This window comes from Lycorma delicatula, chromosome 7, assembly GCF_047948215.1.
Source record: "Lycorma delicatula isolate Av1 chromosome 7, ASM4794821v1, whole genome shotgun sequence".
NCBI lineage: Eukaryota > Metazoa > Arthropoda > Insecta > Hemiptera > Fulgoridae > Lycorma > Lycorma delicatula.
In genome coordinates, this window is record NC_134461.1 from 127,142,220 (window position 1) to 127,165,009 (window position 22,790).

General features: G+C 30.3%; 1 protein-coding gene across 1 annotated transcript; it reads right to left on the reverse strand.

Moving 5' to 3' along the window:
* Nucleotides 1-1,266: 1,266 nt before the first annotated feature.
* RpL7A (ribosomal protein L7A) lies at nt 1,267-22,163 on the reverse strand. The gene is made up of 6 exons (XM_075370639.1): nt 22,017-22,163; nt 10,153-10,267; nt 6,846-6,995; nt 4,431-4,651; nt 3,424-3,546; nt 1,267-1,494 (listed from the first exon to the last, which is right to left on the reverse strand). The coding sequence occupies exons 1-6, from the start codon at nt 22,029-22,031 to the stop codon at nt 1,312-1,314; spliced, it is 807 nt and encodes a 268-aa protein (XP_075226754.1). The 5' UTR covers nt 22,032-22,163; the 3' UTR covers nt 1,267-1,311.
* Nucleotides 22,164-22,790: the final 627 nt, after the last annotated feature.

A 22,790-nucleotide genomic window follows, 5' to 3' on the forward strand; every position in this document is an offset into this window, starting at 1 on the left:
TTAGTAAATTGACTGTTGATTAAGATAATTAATGTAAATCATATTAAAAATAATTGCGTTGATATAATGAACATTTTGATATTTAATATGTATTCGACGGAGAGGATTATCAATGTTATGATATTTTATTAATGTTATTGTCTTAATGATTAATATCAATTAAACAAATATGGTTGATTATCATTATTTTATTCCAGAGGAAATGTGTATATTTCTTGTGTAGGAAGCGTAACCTCTGAGGTTACTTGATCGAACACCACTGGAATAATATTCGTGGATCATATGAAGCTTTTGGCATATAAATAAATTTTAGCGATGAGAATTTGTAATGTATGATAAATGAATTGACCCTGACACATGCAAATTTTAATTTGTAATTTTTCTGTTGAAAAGTACACACACATGATTTTGAAAGACTAAAATTTGTTTCTAAAATCTTTTTGTGTATGTAAATGTTTGATTTAGTTTAAAATTATATATTTCTAGTGTGTATTTTTTAAAAATAAAATTTCCTTAACTTTTATTCATTTCTTAGTTGGCTTTGCTTACAAAAATGTTTTTAGAATTTATTTTTTGTAAATTTTGTACTTTATTGAATATTTAACAAAATAAACCTACTCAACTTATAAAAGTACTTCTTTACTGCTATTTTTTAATATTGGCAATATTACAACTATTAGGACAGTTGAAGGAACCAGTTTGTTTTTTAAAAAATCTTATTCAATAATCTGTATCCAAGAATTTCAGTAAAGCTTTATTTAACCAATAGAGAAGATAACAGGAGTCACAAAAACTGAAAATGTGTTTATTTTATATAGTGTTTACATATATATTTATATGATTTTTTTTCCGTTACACCAATACAACTTATCTTGAAATCATTTCTAATTTTTGAAGATACATTTTTCATGATTTTAAATACATTTTAGAATTAAAATGTATAAAAATGACCTTGAAAGATTTTTAATCAAATGAACAAAACTTCAATTTTATTTGAAATAAATTACAAAAAATAAATTCAACCATAAGAAAAAATGAAACATTAGTGTGTGTTACAATGAGAATTAAAAAAGAAACAGCGAGGGCTTAAAGAAAAACTAAAATGGTGCCAGTGTAGGAGTAGAAGGTATCAGCTCTATACAACATTAATTTTAAAACGACTCTAGTAATATTCTGAAAAACTAGAATTTGAGACGATAGAATGAAAATTTATAAACTGGATATACTACTTAAGATTAATGACACTAGGTTCAGTCAAGAAAATGCTTTTGTTAATCAAAGGTATTTTATTAACATTAAAGAATTACATAATCAGCCCTGTTTCTGAGCTAGTTCTCTTGCTTTTGCCTTTTCTAATTTGGCAATACGAGCGGCAGATTTAGAACCAAGCATACCACCTCCCCAGTGTCTCTTGATTTCTTCATAACGGTCATTGTAATTTGTTTTCACAGCTTCAACAACCTTTGTTAAAGTTGCTCTGTCACCAAAATCAACCTAGAAACAAACAATTTTAATTATTTATACATCAACTAAGTATATAAATAAAAAAAATTGAGGTAATTCATTCTGAATGGATCATTCCTTGTCAAGTGGTCTAGTTTCAAAAATCATCCCCAGTTGACCATCTCCAAATACCATCAAATTTTTGATGGAGGTTACCCATCGTCTGAAATGCCATTTTACAAAATTGCAGCTCTTTAACTGCTATGGCTGATTTTTTTGTCGCCTCTTGAAAAACAGTACATACTTACAGTTTGTGGACTCTTGTAAAAATTGTTATATTTGACTAAGAATTTTGACAGCAATAATATAGTATAATAATAATAATAAATGTCACAGTTTTTAATGACAGACATATAAAATATTTTACTTATGTTCTAAATAATATTTACAGGAAGTAACACAGCCAATTTCAGGAAATATATTACACTCTCTCTGAATATAGTAGGACACAAGATGCCAAAATAATGGAGTTTATTGAATAAAATTGCCCTGTTACATTAACAACTTTCCATAGTTAATTTAATTTATAGTAAGAGCTTGTTCTTGTGTGTCATAAAATATAAGAATAAATGGGAAATTATAAAATATAAACACGGTTTTTATACTGTTATACACCTTAAGGATGCGCGCGCACACACGCACACAGTCCTGTACCATTTGAATTCCTCAGTCAGTCAAATCACCATGAATATAGAAATTCAACTTCTTTGCATTATTAAGTTAAACCAAAAGAACAAACTAATACTGCTTAACATTATTTGCTCTTCCAGTTATTTTTTCCCTCCTACCATGCTATGCTGCTGGTTTATTTGTAATTTGACAGGATGGTCAGGTCAGCTTTCTTGAATGTCCTAGAGAATTTTTTATGACTCATCAAAATGTTATTTTAAACTCTCCCCAGATATTTTCCCAAGACACAACACTGCATCACTATGCCAAGACGATAAATATAATGCGATAATTGAATAAACGGTCTATAGAAGGATGGGCAATGCATAAATAGTAGAAAAATCAGAATAGTTTATAGTTCTGATAAATTCATGCTTTTGGAGACGTTAGACATTGCTCTCTCGCAATCTAAGTCAAATTCCTCATTTACAATATACAAGAGAATTCACTTAAAAATAACTTTCTAATGAGGAAAATATAAATAGCACATTTAGTAGCTAAAATCAATGAAAAAAAAAAAAATACCTGCTAGAAAAAGCCTTTTGCACAATCAATATTTACTTAATATTAACATGTCCTTCAATAAATAAAATGCTGAAAAAACCATATAGGAAATTAAAAAATGAAATAGTATTTAACCAGCAACCATTATTTTACTATCAAAACCATACCATATTTACATTAATATTAATTTTGGCCCTAAGCAAACAATTCAGTTTTATTTTTGATTTTATAAAAATGACAGAAAAATCAATCGGATAAATTTCTGCATTCAGTCTTTATAAATCTTTCCTGTGTCAACCATATTTTCACAAAAAATAAAATAAATAATAATAGGTAGAAAATGCAAATAATTTGAAATTTGTTTAATTAAAACTGGCTCAGCAGTTTAAACTTTTTTATGTGTAACCTCCAGGACCACAGTTAGGTATTGCTTCAGAAGATGATATGAATAATTTTTAGCACGTGTGAAATTGCCATGCCTGACCAGGATTTGAACTCGGGACCTCTGGATGAAAGGCAGAGACGCTATCACTTGCTCGACTTTCAGTGACTTTCAAACACTGGTCAGTCAGTCTGGTAAAAATAATTATAAGATTTGAATATTATTTGGTAAAAGAAGAGAAAATGAAAATACAATAATAATCCTGTCTACACTCCTGCTAGAACATTTTCATTTATATTATGTACCATATAAACTAAAATAATTAAGCTGATACTTGTAGATAGAATCCTAAGACTAAAACCTACCTGCGTCAGAGCCACACAAGTGCATGTCTTCCTGTTCACAAGACGTCCTAATCTGGCTTTACCTTTGATTATGCAATATGGTACACCCATCTTTCTGCAAAGGGCTGGCATGAATAAAACAAGCTGAAAAAAAATGAATTATTTACAAACTTATTGAAATTAAGATTTCATACTAACAAAAAAATTGATAATTTTACACATTTTCATCAGTTAAGATAGCATTCACCCAGCTTAATATAGATCTAGTCATTAATTTTTCAAGGGAAATATCAACTATTAACTGAGACTAACGTATCACCACTGAACCTGAATAATTCACACACAAATCTGACTGAACTTGAGCGATACGTTTTGGTAAACATGGTGGCTAACAGTAACGAGATCAAAATTTAATTCCAGTAAAGAAAAATAAATTTATAACAAAATTCTTCATAAACAAAAGTATATGTATTTAAAAAGCATATAATATGTTAGTGTTCTTCACTAACATATTAAGAACCTTTTCACTTTTTTTTTTGGAGGGGAAATTCATTACTTAAAGGTATACAAGCTTGCAATATATTAAAAAACCGTTTGACATATACCAAAGATGAAGCAAAAAATATGTAAGATATAAGTAAAGTTTACGAGTAATAAGGCAAACAAGCACTCCTAATTTTGACTAATAAAGTAATATTAATACTCTGAAAGAGCTTCACAGAGTAATAATTTTTTACATTACAAAGTATTATATAACAATTCTAAGAATAGATTTTCTGCTTTTTTTGATGTTTAGATATTGTGTTCTGATACCAAGCATATTTTCTAAGGTGTATTAATGTATGAAAAAATTTCAAGGTGATCAAGTAATTGCTCATAATTACCAGCAATTGTAACATTATTTAATATTATACATTAATACTGCAAAAGATATATTCTCAATTTGTTGTGCGTAAATAAAAATTATCCGCATAGATCATACACCCAAAACACAAAGAAACAATACATATTTTAATTAAAATCATTACCTCAATAGGATCTACATCATGGGCGATGACAACAACCTGAGCTTTCTTTTGTTCAATTAATTTAGTGACTGTATTACAGCCTTGACGAAGAACGTTAGGTCTCTTGGTTGGTGCATCCTCTTTCTTTGCAACCTTGGTTTCAGCACGTGCTTTAAGACGAGCTTTCTTTGCTTCAGCTGTTTCTGGCTTATACTTCTCTAATATTTTGAACAACTGGGTAGCTGTAATTAGAAAAAGAAATCAATTTCAACAGAATAAACCAAATTAAGTAAGAAATTTAAGATCAAACATAAAATACAGCATAAAAAATTTTAACATTCATTAAGATATAATTTATAACTTAATAAAAATTAAAATGAAAAAAAAAAACAAGCATTATAAGGTAACACTACATAATATGTTCACAAAATAATCTAATGTGGATACCACATGACTTTCTTTACGCTATTTAAATTACATATACACATTTTAAAAAGTACATATAAGTTTTACAATCAGAGGTTAATCATTATTAATAAATCAGTGTATTTAAATTAAAAAAAAAAATAAAATAAAGGAGATGAAGTCAAATTTGAACTGATGTGCTTCTAAGATGCAAATATTTCCATTAATAAAATTTTATTTGGCTTTAACTCTGAAACCAATGAAAGTACCACTTATGATATACCATTGAAAAGCTCTCAGTGAGAGCTTATTACTGCAGTTAAGAAGAAGTCCAAAATCCAAATATTTTTTTGGATTTTGGACTCTTTATGATGCTTTAGGTCCAGTTGATTGCAATCAAAAAAGGAGGTGCACAAATAGATAACAGTCTTAAATCCAAAATTTCAACATTCTATGGCTAATTGTTTTTGAGTTATGCAAGATACATACATATGTCATGACAAAACTAGTCAAAATGAATTCAGGGATGGTCAAAATTGATATTTCCATTGAAATCTGAAAACCAACATTTTTTGTAATCAAAATACTTCCTTTACTTCATACAAGGAGGTAAAAAAAGATTCTCATCTCTCTGTTGTATGTTCAGCACTTTGAGAAAAAAGTTTATTATAATCATTGGTCTGTATATGTTCAGTTTCTTGCCTACATTTTTTGTTTTTATGATAAAACTTGATACCTTAAGAACAGATTAAGCTATTTTTATAAAATTATTGGCACACATTGTATAACTCTTAATAACCAAGCAAATATGATTATTTTACTTTTTCTAATTTCAAAATAACCACAATAATTTCTTTTGGTAATATACCTATAACTGTTAAAGGTTTATTAGATAACCTAGATATTAAACATTTAATTGATAACAAAATGACACATTTTTTCAAATATGATTTCACATAATCATGGTTTAAAATACATGTCTTAATATATTTCAAGTGAAAGTAACAGACTGAATTTTATGCAGGACTTGTCTATTTTTTAAAAATATAACATTTCTCAATTTTACTTTAACATAACTTAATTACATAGCAAAATTATGCAATGTTATCATAGCTTTACTAATGCAGATTTAATGCACAGCTTTCGATTTCATATTTTAAGGTACAAGATACATACATACACACGCTACTTACAATTTCACAAAATATTACAAATTCGCAATATAATCCTAAAGCAAATAATATTAATCTTATCTTATTGTATCTTAAGAAGATAGCCAGTAAAAATTTCTCTAAACATTTTACTTCTACATAACTAGATCATTTTCCTCATATTTATACCAAACATTTACTTATGTATAACACATAACAAGTGTTTTTGTTTTTGTAAGTCCATCACCAATCAATTTGCTGGTTTTAATCCATACTGGAGGATGGATCTCTTTTGCAATTTTGAATTGCCTATCAAAATCACTTTGGCATTTCATAACATGCAATAAGCATTTTCTCCTTTTGAGAACGTGATAAGAAAAGTAAAATCTTCAATTGCCATGACTTTTGTGTTTATAACATCTGCTTTAAATTTCTTACTCAATTTTTGACGGTGACCACATCACGTAGACTAACACATCTGTTTTCCAGTGTAGTGTCGTGATACACATTAAAAATTTATCTTTTTCTGAACATATCAATTCAAAACAATATAGCACTCATACTTTATCTTGTGTTGTTCAAAACATAAATAAGAAGCAAACCCTCACAAAACTAATATAACAGAGATTAATGAGGACAATTAAAAACATGTAAAAATTTTTGTGGATATCCTCAAATGAGTAACAAATCCTGCCTAATTAATTTATCACGGACAAGACGACAAGCTTACTCTCTCCATATCAAATTTCTACACATACTTATACTGCAGTTTCATAAATAGAAACTGCTATAGACATACAGCTATAGTTTCAATTATAGAAACTAATGACAATTATTAATTATTATAAAATGTTAACTTCTACTCACCACTATAACTAACCTGTTTGTTTATCAAGGGCTTGTGTGAACTGGTTTATTGGTGGTGGAACCTTTAAACGTTTTTGTAATACAGCTTTTTGGCGCTGGATTCTGACATATTTTGGCCATTTGACAAATCTGCTCAAATCTCTCTTAGGTTGAATGTCTTGACCTGTAACAGAATTTTTTCTTTTAAAAACTCTCATATTTTATATATATAGTCTTTAGGTATGTAACATCTTGATACAAAAATAAAATCTAACAGTAAAACTTAATTACATAAAAAAAAAACTTATTTTTTACAATATATACTTAATTATATATATATATTTTTTATTATTATTATATATGTAAAAATTAAGGTATTTTTTTCTTTTAGTAAAACAAATTTCAGATGAAGAAACATCACACTAATCAGTTAATAAAATATTGCTAATATATTTCCATCAGATTCGTCTTCCTCTTTTTCTACCTGGAAAACCAGCTTAATTCAGAATTATTCCAGTAGGAAAATTCCTTTTGAAAAAATGGCTATCAAAATACACTAATAATCTAATTATTTTGATGAAATAATTTTTTTTTAAATAGCAACTATCAGTGGAGTTCTGTAAAGCTTTCTCCATAACACCACTGATATATACAATTTATTTCTAATTGTGAACAACAGTGCAGCACATGAGTACTGCACCTCAAGTGCCTTCTTTTTTTAGCTCCTCAGAGATGGTTGAGGAAGGTGATACAGCAAACTGTCGCCTTCTGCATTCAATTCTTAACCAGCTGTTTATTACAAATTTGTATGCTGTTCTTTGTTTTGGTTAAATTGTTTTTCTCAGACTGTAATAAAAAAAAGTATACCTATCTAGATACACTTATTTGCTACAATTAATGCTTACACAAAAAAATGTCTGATTCTGAACATCAAAATGAACAAAAGATATTCTACCAACAAAAAAAACATCAAAAAATCAGATTGATAAATCATTATAATACCAGTTGATTCAAGAAAGATTTCACAACTTTATAAGCATATAAAAATTTATTTAGATAACTTACAGATTCGGTTGAAGTCTCATTTCATGGTAAACCACATGAAGTTTTGACCCACATGCAGTTCATTAGTACTGAATTCAGCCACTAGTGTTGTTAAAAATGGATACATTTACTGGTGCGGAATGTGCTTGCTGCAAGTTTTGGTTCCATGATTTGCAGTCAGCAACTGCAGTTCAATGTAATTTTCTAGGAGAGTACGGTAGGGAGCCTCTTACTAAGCATACTACTTACTATTAGCACTAAACCTTCACTGAGATAGATTGTTCTCTGTTAAACATACAATCACCAGGACGTCCATGCATCCTTGAAGCTGTTACGGAACAAGTCTAAAGAAATCTTTGCATGTAGTCTAAAGAAATTAACTCAACATGCATCACATGAGACTTGCAAAAGAATTGTTTGGAGCATATTACATAAACAACTGCACCGACTGAAGCCGTACAAACTAACTGTGGTTCAACACATTACAGATAAAGACAAAGTTGCTTGACTGCAGTTTAGTATGGAAATAATGGAGAGATGCAAACTATACATTTTTAAACAATGTCATTTTTAGTGATGGGTCAAAATTTCACATTGGTTGCTAGGTGAACACTCATAACTGTTGAATATGGGGTATTGAAAACGCTCATAAAAATTTGCAGCACATTCATGATAGCTTAAGTCAATGTTTTTTGTGCTCTACGTAAACTAAGACTGTACCCAATTCCTCCGTTAGATGATGACCAAAATGGATGCCGCCAGTACTATCAGCAAGAAAGGGCACCACCTCAATATCACCTAGAAATCAGAGATTTTTTTGATACTTAATTCCCAGGTCAGTGTATTAGTCATGAAGATCCAACTGGGTGGTCACCTCGCTCCCCAGATTTGACAGTTGGATTTTTTCTTGTGGGATTCCATTAAAGATAGGGTTTACACAACACCTTTTTCTGCTGGTCTTATTAAGCTAAGACTATGAATTAACGCCGAAACTGCAGAGGTAATGCCAGACTTGCTGGCTACAGTCTGGAATGAAATTAAGTTCAGGTGGGATGCGTCGCATTGCATATGGAAGCCACATCAAACCAAAGTGAGAATGTTGGGTGACGAACTTGATGTGTTTTCTATGAAATGAGATCTTGACCAAATCTGCATGCAAGTTATCTAAATAAACTTTTACATGCTTTTAAAATTATGAAGTCCTTTTTTAATCACTCAGTATTTAGTACACATGGTTACACAAACTTTCTCCAATAAAATAAAAAATTACGGTGTACATGTTCATAGTTTCAAAATGGCAGCCGCATTAATATCTTAATTTTTTACAGCTTGATCCTCAGACCAATTTTTACAATCTGATGTTAACAAAATAAACCCCATACAATTTATTCATTAAGTTTTTACCAGATGGTTGATTATATATTAAAATTTCATTATATTCTGAGAATCCCCATGACAACTTTACTCATAAATGAATAATTAAAGTTACATAAAGTTTCTATTTTTCTAAGATATTTTTATTTTAAATTGTTCTCTGATCACAATATTACAGTTGATAAAAAAAGTCACATTCACAAACATAAAAATTTAAGGGTTGTGATATTAGGCCACTTTCATAATGAACACATTACCACTGTGATATAACAATAAATGAAATGGATTGGACCTAAACTTTCTTAATGTACTAACAAAAACACACACCCACTATTAGGGAAGTGCTGAATGTAACAAGAAAATACCACTGGTTTGAGTTTGTGATACCACAAAGAAGATCATAAAAACTCATAACCACAAAACAAAATGCTATGTCCATAATTTATTTCTTCTACTATAATATGTTTATATATGTATTCATTTGTAATACCACTTCAATCCGATTAAAAAATCAGATTGTGGTTCAACGGTTAATGTAAACTAGCCTTAAAGAACATTTTCAACTGCATTATTTAGAAAATTAATATCATGTATATATAATTAACCACCCAGATTTTAATATATTAAGATATACAGATAAGGGAAACTTAAAAGAATATGACTGCTCAGTATGTCAGTTAACAACATTTAAAAATGTTTTTTAAAAAGAAAAAAAACAAATTTCAGGTGAAGAAATTCGTTTACATCATAGCAGTCATTTAATCAAACATTAAATCAGGATGATCTAATATACTGGTGGGGGAAACAATCATAAAAATGCGAGTATAAAAAAATTTATGCTGGAGTTTTCATAATAAAAAATGTTTCAATACTATAATCAACTACATAACTATATATAAGCTATAAATTAAAAAAATACATACCTATTCCAAAATTCCTTGGCCTTTTTTCAAAAAGAGGGTTTACAACTTTTTTAACTTCTTGTTTCTTTACAGCTAATGGAGCAGCTGCTACCTTTTTCCCAACCTTCTTCTTGGGCTAAAACAAAACAAAAAGAAAAGTTCACATGGTACAATCAAATGTAGGTAAACGATTTATTTTAAGCGGTAATAAATTTTAAGTTTAAGATAGATGAAGTATCTCAATTTTTTATTAGTCACAGGTTGATTTGAGACTAAAATTGCAGCCAAGAAAATAAAAACTAACAAACAAAATTAATTACATAATTAATAAATTTGGAATAGCATAATTAAGAATTTTATCGGTGAAAAAGTAAAACCAAATTGATCCAGTTCATGGAGTTCATATTTATGATGAATGAGAGATCCTTTTCATCTATTTTCAGATATAAATTTACTTATAAAAGTAATCTGATAATTATTACTTCAAGGATTCACTAAGAACTTCTTTTTTTGTATTAAGTTGCAAGTTAAATATTATTTTAGCAAACTTTCATTTCCAAAATTCAATTAAGTAAAATATTAATATTTTAAACTATTTCACTTAATGAAAACACAAAAACCCGTCCCAAATATTTATTTTAATTGACCAAGTTAATGTGATGTGACAAGGTCTCTTTTTTAATAAAACTTCCCAAAAAAAAAAAAACTTTAAAAAATGTGAAATACAAAAACAAACTGCATACCACTTACTGACATTTATAACTTTTCCTAATTAAAAAATGATTTGCTTCCACTATATAAAAAACAGATTTATTAACCCTTTGAATCCCATTTGATTTTCAGGATAACAGCGATGTAAGCATAACATGAACATAAAACTCAACATTCTTATTCAGAATATTTATAAAATTAATCCTCAAGAGAACAATTATAATTTTGCTGTATACATCAAAATATATACACTTGGAAAAAGCCAGGCGATACTGCAAGGTATCAGATAGATTATATCATGGTAAAGCAAAGATTTAGAAATCAACTCGTTGACTGCAAAACTTACCCTGGAGCAGACATTGATAGCGACCATAATTTGGTGATAATGAAATGTAGATTGGGGTTTAAAAACCTGAAGAAAAGGTGTCAGATGAATCGGTGGAATTTAGAGAAGCTTGAGGAAGAGGAGGTAAAGAAGATTTTTGAGGAGGACATCGCAAGAGGTCTGAGTAAAAAAGATAAGGTAGAAAATGTAGAAGAAGAATGGGAGAATGTTAAAAAGGAAATTCTTAAATCAGCAGAAGCAAACTTAGGCGGAATAAAGAGAACTGGTAGAAAACATTGGGTTTCAGACGATATATTGCAGCTGATGGATGAACGTAGAAAATTGTGATGAAGAAAGTAAAAGGAAATATCGGCAATTAAGAAATGCTATAAACAGGAAGTGCAAACTGGCGAAAGAAGAGTGGATTAAAGAAAAGTGTTCAGAAGTGGAAAGAGAAATGAACATTGGTAAAATAGACGGAGCATACAGGAAAGTTAAGGAAAATTTTGGGGTACATAAATTAAAATCTAATAATGTGTTAAACAAAGATGGTACACCAATATATAATACGAAAGGTAAAGTCGATAGATGGGTGGAATATATTGAAGAGTTATACGGAGGAAATGAATTAGAAAATGGTGTTATAGAGGAAGAAGAGGAAGTTGAGGAGGATGAAATGGGAGAAACAATACTGAGATCTGAATTTAAGAGACCATTAAAAGATTTAAATGGCAGAAAGGCTCCTGGAATAGACGGAATACCTGTAGAATTACTGCGCAGTGCAGGTGAGGAAGCGATTGATTGATTATACAAACTGGTGTGTAATATTTATGAAAATGGGGAATTTCCATCAGACTTCAAAAAAAGTGTTATAGTTATGATACCAAAGAAAGCAGGGGCAGATAAATGTGAAGAATACAGAACAATTAGTTTAACTAGTCATGCATCAAAAATCTTAACTAGAATTTTATACAGAAGAATTGAGAGGAGAGTGGAAGAAGTGTTAGGAGAAGACCAATTTGGTTTCAGGAAAAGTATAGGGACAAGGGAAGCAATTTTAGGCCTCAGATTAATAGTAGAAGGAAGATTAAAGAAAAACAAACCAACATACTTGGCGTTTATAGACCTAGAAAAGTCTTTCGATAACGTAGACTGGAATAAAATGTTCAGCATTTTAAAAAAATTAGGGTTCAAATACAGAGATAGAAGAACAATTGCTAACATGTACAGGAACCAAACAGCAACAATAACAATTGAAGAACATAAGAAAGAAGCCCTAATAAGAAAGGGAGTCCGACAAGGATGTCCCCTATCGCCGTTACTTTTTAATCTTTACATGGAACTAGCAGTTAATGATGTTAAAGAACAATTTAGATTCGGAGTAACAGTACAAGGTGAAAAGATAAAGATGCTACGATTTGCTGATGATATAGTAATTCTAGCCGAGAGTAAAAAGGATTTAGAAGAAACAATGAACGGCATAGATGAAGTCCTACGCAAAAACTATCGCATGAAAATAAACAAGAACAAAACAAAAGTAATGAAATGTAGTAGAAATAACAAAGATGGACCACTGAATGTGAAAATATGAGGAGAAAAGATTATGGAGGTAGAAGAATTTTGTTATTTGGGAAGTAAAATTACTAAAGATGGACGAAGCAGGAGCGATATAAAATGCCGAATAGCACAAGCTAAACGAGCCTTCAGTAAGAAATATAATTTGTTTACATCAAAAATTAATTTAAATGTCAGGAAAAGATTTTTGAAAGTGTATGTTTGGAGTTTCCCTTTATATGGAAGTGAAACTTGGACAATCGGAGTATCTGAGAAGAAAAGATTAGAAGCTTTTGAAATGTGGTGCTATAGGAGAATGTTAAAAATCAGATGGGTGGATAAATTGACAAATGAAGAGGTATTGCGGCAAATAGTTGAAGAAAGTAGCATTTGGAAAAATATAGTTAAAAGAAGAGACAGACTTATAGGCCACATACTAAGGCATCCTGGAATAATCGCTTTAATATTGGAAGGACAGGTAGAAGGTAAAAATTGTGTAGTCAGGCCACGTTTGGAATATGTAAAACAAATTGTTGGGGATGTAGGATGTAGAGGGTATACTGAAATGAAACGACTAGCACTAGATAGGGAATCTTGGAGAGCTGCATCAAACCAGTCAAATGACTGGACAAAAAAAAACAAAACATCAAAATACTCATAAATAAACACATCATTTAGTACATTAATTCATTTACATATCAATGATTTGGTGGGCAGTGAATCATGTTTTTGAAGGGTTTATGTAGTTGTCAGTTGACATAAGAGAGGTCATGTTTGTATTTTGTTTTATGCTTTATTATATGTCTTCTGTTTATAGAAAAAAATTGTTTGTTAATGAGTCGCTCATTTTCACACTTAGAGACAAGCTGTAAAATATGATTTTGATATTTTATCTTATAACAGCTGCGATGCAGATAAGCAGATCTGATGTACAATCCAACAAATGATGTTCCTGGCCCTTCAGGAGTTTACTTTAATATTTCATTACCCTCTAGCAAGTCAGATGATTGTGATAATAATTTTTCAACTAATATTAGGTAGCGGGACTAGGTCTAGGCGTTGACCTCACAGTTATAGTCATACCAGTGACTCGTCATCTGACTTAAGTGAATAGGAAAAAGTTACTGAGGACACTGATCCAGGTTTTCATCATGTGTGTGATTAGTTGGAGATTGAATAAGTAGACGAATCCATATTGAGTTTATGTAGCATTTATTCATTTGTAGAATAGACTTTTGATTAGATATATCTGGTAGTCTTGTTTGTTGTAGTTTGATTTCAGTTTAGTAATAACACATTGAATATTAATAATACAGAGTACTTGAAGTATATTGAATCGAATTAACGTAAATGAATGATTGAATAACTAAATGCATTGTATGTTACCGTCCCACTACATCATCTTGCAACATGTGACCACACCCTGAATGTGTAACGGAAGTGTACGCGTCTGGTCACCCCTAGCGGCATGAAATGTAACTACAACAACAAGCTACCATTACAATATTTTGAATAAGAAAACATGATATTAAAACTTAACATAACTGCCCGCCAAAATCGGCAGATTTTGAATATAAACGATTGAGTAATACATAAATAGTTAAGTTATAAGAAAATTCATAGTAAAATGTAATAAAAATATGAAATAATTTTTGAACATAATGTAACCTTGACAATAATACAATATTAGGTAATATCATATAACAGTTAATGAGATATACGCAAGTAATAAAATGAATACATATAAAAATAAAAAACATTGAATAAAAATCATTAAGATTTAATTATTTATCTGATAAAGGTAGCAGACACAATTTATTTATTGGTCTACGAAACACAATTTGATGTACGAATGTCAACAACTAAATTATCAGAACCCATGAAGGCAAGAGTAACAATTCCAGATTTCCAAAATAATGGAGAAGTATTGTCATCACAAATTAAAACTAAATCGCCTTCACAAAGATTTCTATTGGGGAAACGCCATTTATTGCGTTGTTGCAATTGATGCAAGTAATCTTTAGACCATCTTTTCCAAATAACTTGAATAAATTTCTGCAATAATTGCCACCTACCTAAACGATTTTCTGGAATTTCGAAAAAGTCTGGGTCAGGAAATGAAGTAAGAGGAGAGCCGATTAAGAAATGGCCAGGAGTAAGCAGTTCAGGATCTTTAGCAAAAAGTGGGCGAGAATTAAGACATGCTTCGATTTGAGTTAAAATTGTATAAAATTCCTCAAAGGTAAGAATGGTTTGTCCAACGACATGGCGAAGACGAAATTTAACACTCTTGATACCGCTTTCCCACAAGCCACCAAAGTGGGGCGAGGAAGGGGGAATAAATGACCATTTGAAATTTTGAGAAAGATTGAATAGTCGAATTGAAGTCCTTTGATTCAAAGAATTGAAACAATTCATAAAGAGTGTTCCTAGCACAACGAAAGTTAGTAGCGTTATCTCAATACATTTGATTACAAATACCTCTGCGAACAATAAATCGTCTTAAAGCAGCAATGAAGGATTCAGTTGTTAAATCTGAAACAAGTTCTAAATAAATAGCCTTAGTAACTAAGCAAATAAAAAGCGCAATATAGGCCTTTGAAAGAATTTTAATTTCTGTCCGCCATGGCGAATCATAACAGGGCAACCATAGTCAATAGCGCAACTAGAAAAGGCTCACGAAGGTGTAATTCTAGAAGAGGGTAATTGACCAAGTTGCTGAGATTGCTTATCAGCATTAAAACGAAAACATTTTAGGCATTTCCTAACTATAGAACGAATAGCTATTTTTGCATTCACAATCCAAAATCTTTGACGAAGTGAACTGTGAGTTAATTGGAGTCCAGCATATAAAAGACGTAACTGTTCACTGTGGATGATTAACCTTGTTATGTTTACATGAGGATGTAGTATTAATTGATGTTTTTTATCGAAAGGCAAATTAGAATGTTCCAGTCTACCTCCTACACGAAGTAAACCCTTACAGTCTAAAAATGGATCTAGTGAACTGAGTTTACTTTGTTTCGAAGTGAAACATTGGTTTTGAAGATCATTAATTTCAGACTGAAAATATGCTAACTGAGATTGATGAATGAAAAATTCAAGAGTGAATTCTAATTCATTTGAAGACAATGCATCAAATTTTCTATGGTTAATAGACTTATGCTTAATATTTTGAATAAATCTAAAACAATAAGTAAAAACACGATTAGTTTAGACAGCGATGAGTATTTCTCAGTATAATCAGTAATATTAGAGGTCAAAAGAGATACCTGAACAGTTTGGTTGGCCAACAGGAAGAATCTTGTAAAAGCCAGCTTGGACCATGCCACCATAATACAAAATTAATTAATTTTTCCGGAAGACATCCCCGAGAGAGTATATCGGCAGGATTCGAAGGTGATTCAATATGATGCCACTTCGCATTAGAAGTCAACTGTTGAATTTCTGAAACTCAATTGGCTATAAACACCTTCAAATTGGTGGATTGACCATGAATCCAATGGAGTGCAATCATGGAATCAGAATATAAATGAATTTCATTGATTTTTTCATTTAAAGCTAATGTAACTTGATTGAGTAAACGTGATAAGAGCAAACAACCACAGAGTTCAAGTCTTGGAAGAGTCATTTATCTTAAAGGGGCAACTCGTGATTTGGAACACAATAAATTACATGAAACCTTATCATTACAGTAAGTAATTGTAACATATATACAACATCCGAAACCCTTAAGAAATGCATCTGCAAATCCATGGGGTTGAAAGAATTTCATGCTACAATCAATGCTTAACTTTACACATCTGTCAACATTTATAGAACTAACTTTACTTAATTGATTGTATAAAATTTGCCAATGCGATAGTAAATTATCGGGTAAAGTATCATTCCAATTGCACTTGACTTGCCAAAGGCTTTGCATAAAAATATAATGGGTCCAATGAGACCTAATTGATCATAGATACCAGAAATAATTGATAAAATATGTCTTTTAGTGAATATTTTAACTTCCTTTTGATTGACTTCATAAGTTAATTTATCTAAGTAATTATTCCATAATATACCTAAAGTACGTATGTTTTCATTTTTATTTAATGATATAGTATCATAAGTTGAGAAAACAAATATTTTGACAGTTGGAGAAACACTTATGAAGGGGAAAGTCATACTGTTTTAATAAGTTACATACATCAGTTTTAAATTGCTTGATTTCATGTACACTATCAGCTCCTGTAATAAGGTCATCAACATAAAAATCATTTAATATGGCTCTGCAAGCATTAGGAAATTGATCGTTATTATCATTGGTGTTATTAAAGGAATCACCAAGCTTGATGTTATCTGATTTACGAGGTAATAAATCTACCATCCTTGTTTCTAATTGTATTTTCTATGAAATTCCTTTCACATATTGAGTTATCATGAGAGGTTTGTTTGACTAAAATAGGTTCTTCTACTTACCAGAATTTTTCTATCTGTGATGAAAGAAGTTTATTGTCATTACGAATGAAAAAAGAAGAAACGGAATTATTGCGTGTGACATATAAAGGAAGGTTTCCAGTTAATATATATCCTAGTCTTGTGTCTTGTATCAAGGGAAAATGGTGGTTATGTACAAATTTATTCGGCAGAATAAGGTTTAGGAAGTACTATGCACCTAAAAGAACATCAATGTTAGAAGAAATGTTAAAGTTTGGGTCCGCAAGAAATAAGTTCTCAGGTAAATTGAGATGAGATGAATGAAATGATTCAGCAGGAAGATTGTCAGTTAGGTTCGGTAATACAGCACAAACAATGTCTAATGTGAAGTTTTCATAGCGAGAGTATAGTAATGTAGTAATGTAATGAGAGTGACTGTAATTTGATTGACATAACGAGTTATTAATTCCAGAAATTGGAAGATTATTTTTTGTAAAGGTTAGCCCAAGTTTATGAGCAAATTCCATTGTGCAGAAATTGGCTTGACTGCCTGAATCAAGCAACACTCTACACATCTGATAATTTCCATATTTGTCCACAGTATTGCACACAGCAGTAGATAATAGAACATTTTTGTTTGTAATTTTAATGCACAGTAAGTATTATTTTCAGGCTCAGATCTAGATTTATTAATTTCCTCTGTATGGATTAAGGAATGATGCTTTTTGGAACATATTTTACATACATGCTTATTCATACAATTATTAATATAGTGACCTGTTCGAAAACAATTAAAACAACACTCATTCTGGACTAAAAATTCCTTGCGTTTATCTACTGTTAAATCAAGAAATTTTTTACATGTATATAAATAATGATCGAATTTACACATAGTACATTGAATAATTTTTGAATTTGCATGTTAACTAACTAAATTTCTTCTGCAATTTATATTTGTATTGTTATATTTCCCTTGATCTTTGAAGGGTTTGTTAAATACTTGTTTGTTAATAGAGTGGGTGTTATTTGATTGCGAATTGATACTCAAGTCTAGCTGTAACATTTTCAAGTATTTTGTCTTCTATTGTTAAGAAACTTCACAAAATCTTTGAAATTAGGAAAGTTTTCATTAGAAAGTCTTTCCTTCCAATTTTTGCAAGTATTTTTGATGCTAGTAATTGCATAACAATGAGCTTATAATGATTTACAGGTAAATTCATTGCCTCCAATGAACTTATACAAGAATTAATTTTATTAATAAAATGATCTAAATTATCTGCAGATTCTTTTTCAATGAAACCAATTTTTAAAATAGTTTCAATAAAATGAACAGAGATTATGTATTTATTATCAAATCTTTTTTTTAGGAGATTTAAAGCGACTAAATAGTTTTCCCTTGTAATTGGTAAATTTTTTATGATATTAAGAGCCTCATCCTTCAAAGATGACTAAGCAATGTGATTTTTGAATATCAGAAAGGTCATTTCTAGAATGAATTAAGTCATTAAATGTATTAAAATAATGCTGCCATTCAAGTAAATTTCCACTAAAACATGGCAATTTAATTGGCTGTAAAAACTGCATTTGATTATTAATAATTGGTTTAATATCAGTAACATCTGATTTATCAGGTAGTTTTATAGACATTTTATCTAACAAAGATTTTAATTTACATTCTATGTTACATAAATTATCTTCAGTTTGTATTCTGTCGTATCATCAATAGCTTCCAACTGAGACTGAATGTCATCATATTTAACTTGCAATTCTAATAAATTTCTTAATTTAATTTGTAAAGAATATATTTCATTTTTTGCGGGGTTGAAATTATAACAATGGTGTTTATCGTGTGATTGATGCCTTAATTATACTACGTTTTTAATAAGTTCCTGCCTATTAGTCTGCAAAGTCTTACTATTTACTGATTCCTTGTCAGTCATTTTGAAATTAATTATATTAACGTAAACATTAATGATAATAAGAAATTAGACATAATAATAAGGTAAACAAATTAATTAATAAGATGAACAATGGGTTACGCATATGATGAATGTTGATACTCATAGCTTGTAGATTGTCGTAATCGTAGATAGTTGAACTTGGCCGTGATATATTTGTCTAGCCAAAGTGACATAATTGTGTGTGTTTATAGTTTAGTGAAGTAGGATAACACATGAAAACCACTATCCAGTTCAATCTGGAAATTTCTGACACATCAATTCCAATAGAATTAGTAAGAAACAAAGAAAGAAACGTACAATTTGGAAATCAGTTACATATCACTAAAATCACACTTTTATGGTTAAATTTCACTGCGTATAATGTTTGTGCGCATTACAGTTTTTGGAGTAGCTTGTATAACTATATGAATGAATGTCTATACGAATTAAGTCCATTTTGAAGCTTATAATCTAAAATTGAATTCGTCTAATCGAATACGTTGCTGAAGTTCACTATCTGGCCTGGAGGACCAAAATATGTGTGTGATTAGTTGGAGATTGAATAAGTAGACGAATCCATATTGAGCTTATGTAGCATTTATTCATTTGTAGAATACACTTTTGATTAGATATATCTGGTAGTCTTGTTTGTTGTAGATTGATTTCAGTTTAGTAATAACACACTGAATATTAATAACACAGAGTACTTGAAGTAAATTAATCGAATTAACATAAATGAATGATTGAATAACTAAATGCATTGTATGTTACTGTCCCACTACACCATCTTGCAACGTGTGACCACACCCCGAATGTATAACGGAAGTGTACGCATCTGGTCAGCCCTAGCGGCGTGAAATGTAACTACAACAAGCTACCATTACAATATTTTGAATAAGAAAACATGATATTAAAACTTAACACATCATAAATCTTCTTTTTCTGAATTACCTGTAATCAAACATGGTCCTCTCTATAACTCATCAGCAGTCGCATATTTTTAACTTTTCTTCACTATTATAAATGATTGTTAAGTACACTAATATGTACGCTGCCAGAATTATATGCGTTCCAAATTTTAAAAGTTTGGAATTAGGAAGAAATAACTCAGGATGGTGGATGAAAGTTACAGTTGCATTTCTACAATACTAACATTCCACCATTCATAATCATCCTTATAAATATGGGACTTAAAATTAAATCCAATATTGCCAGTTATTGGTGGACTAATAAAAACCACCAATGTTGTCCATGGTTTGGTAATATGTTTAAATCATTTTGAGATTTTTTCACAGTCACCATAAACCTACTAACGCCTAATGAATCAAATTACAACGCACGTATATGAATTCAACTGCTCACTGACTCGCATTACTTAAAAACAAGTATTATTATACACCAGAAAAATAGCTGTTAGTATGAATCCTACTAAATCACACAATCCATTATGTAGTACATGCCTAAAAACACCAGCATTGGTATAAAGCTTTGGATGGTTTGTGATGCTGTTTGTCATTATCGTTTAAATTTTTTTGTACAAGTACAAAAGGCCCCAACAGAAAACACATCAAAGATAATGGATTTGCTTACACCATAGTTATGAAGCTTTGGATACTTAAATAAAGGATACTATTTGTTTCCAGATACCTTCTTTACTTCTATTAAATTTGCCCAAGATCTGAATTTGAAGTGTACATCTTTAACTAGAATCTTATGGATGAACATGAAAGGTACTCCTAATGAGGTGAAAGAGCAGTACAAAATTTGTAAGGTAAAATAACATGCTGATACTAGGTTATAAGCAAATAAAAGCAATAAAAAAAAAAAACCAGTGCTTTTGTTGTCGACTGATGATGCATCAACTTCCATTGAGGAAAGGTCCAAAAGAAGGGGCAGTAGAAAGTTTGTTACCAATAAGCCTACTATTATATGAAACTATACTGATTATACAGGTAGTGTTGATGCAAGTGACCAAATGTTATATCAGTCTCAATGATGATAAAATGAATTTTGGAAAAAAAATTTTTTGTATGTTTGGAAGATTGGTTTTAAATACCTATATAAAGCTAATACAGACAACCCACTATCTAGTTATTTTTTAACTTTCTTTAGTTGTATGGTTGGATGTAAAAGAAAGCAGAAAACCCCAACATAGAACAAGGTGGTGAGAAGCATGGTGATGCTATTCCACAGGAACCCTTTGAAAAAAACCTCATGGGAGGGAAAAACTGCTGTGTGCATTGATGCTAGCACTAAAAGTGGTGGTAAAAGAAAAAGATTGATGTATACGTGTGCAAAATACAAGACTTGCACACAAAGCAATACTATAACCACAAATGATTTTTACCATGTGAAATATTTAATTACCTATATCTTCTTAGTTTGGGAATTTGTATTTTCTTGGTTACTCTAGTGATTATCATAAACAATTTATTTTTTCCTTAAAATATAATTTTGAAAGGCAGAATTAGATTTGGTTTTACAGTTGTTAAACTTTGATCATTCTGTAATTAAAAAAAACAAATTAAGCATGATTTTAAATAAGTGGTAACGCAATTATCATTTCAATGTAATATTTAGGCTCCTCGTAAAATGTATATCCACCGCGTTACAAAAATTTTCAAATGCTAAAGTAGTAATTTTTTTCGGAAAGGCCCATGTTGATGAAAATTAAGAATTAAGCTCTCCAGTCAAAATTTTTAATCGAAATTTTGTAGGTTAGATATTTATGCATTAAAAACACTAATAATTATGAAATAATATTAACATATAACAATCCGTGAAAACCGCGAAGAAAAAGTGGATTCTTTGTACATACAAGTATTATTGTTTCGAGAATTAATGCACACCGACTTTCAAACACGAGGAACGTTCACTCATTTTCTACATACATAACGGCTTCAATAACAAAATAAAATAGCCCATAGAATATTTACCTTTTTTTGAACCATTATTAACAAATTATCAAATTCTTGTCGCACAAAACGTTACTGCAATTAATTGTAAAAATGTACAAAAATTATAACCACACCGTCCACGAGACAGACGGTGAACACGCGAAAGGAAACGAACAGCCGTCAGTGATACCAATCTAAAAAAACTATTGTTGCTAAAATTTTGTTAAACTCTAGCAATTGATATTTACCAGATATGATTTCGCATGCTACGTATTTTATAAGAAATGCATTTAATTCTGAGAAATATTCGTTATACTACATTCATACTACTACATTCAACATATATTAATAAATATAAGTTTTATTATATGTCAAAAAGTAAATTTACAAGTTTCTATTTATAAATAGATTAAAAAAAAGAAAAGTGAAAATAATCTAGATCGTTGTCAGCAGCCGGCCTCCGTAGCGCGACTGGTAGCGTCTCGGTCTTCCATCCGGAGGTCCCAGATTCGAATACAGGTCAGGCATGGCATTTTCATACGCTAGACAAATTGTCATTCATCTCATCCTCTGAAGTAATAGGAATAGAAAAAGGAATCGAAAATGAGAACAGTTGATCAGAATGGTTTGGATGTGTGCCGCTTATACGTCATTTGGATTAAAATCGATTAATCGGGAAGAGCCCTTTCAATGTTAAGAAGCATATTATGAACTCTATATATCTTAGTGTTTTCAAATTACTTAAGTTTTCTACCCAACCCCTCGCCTTTTCATAACTATACATATATTATCTTTCAAAAAAATGTATTTTAG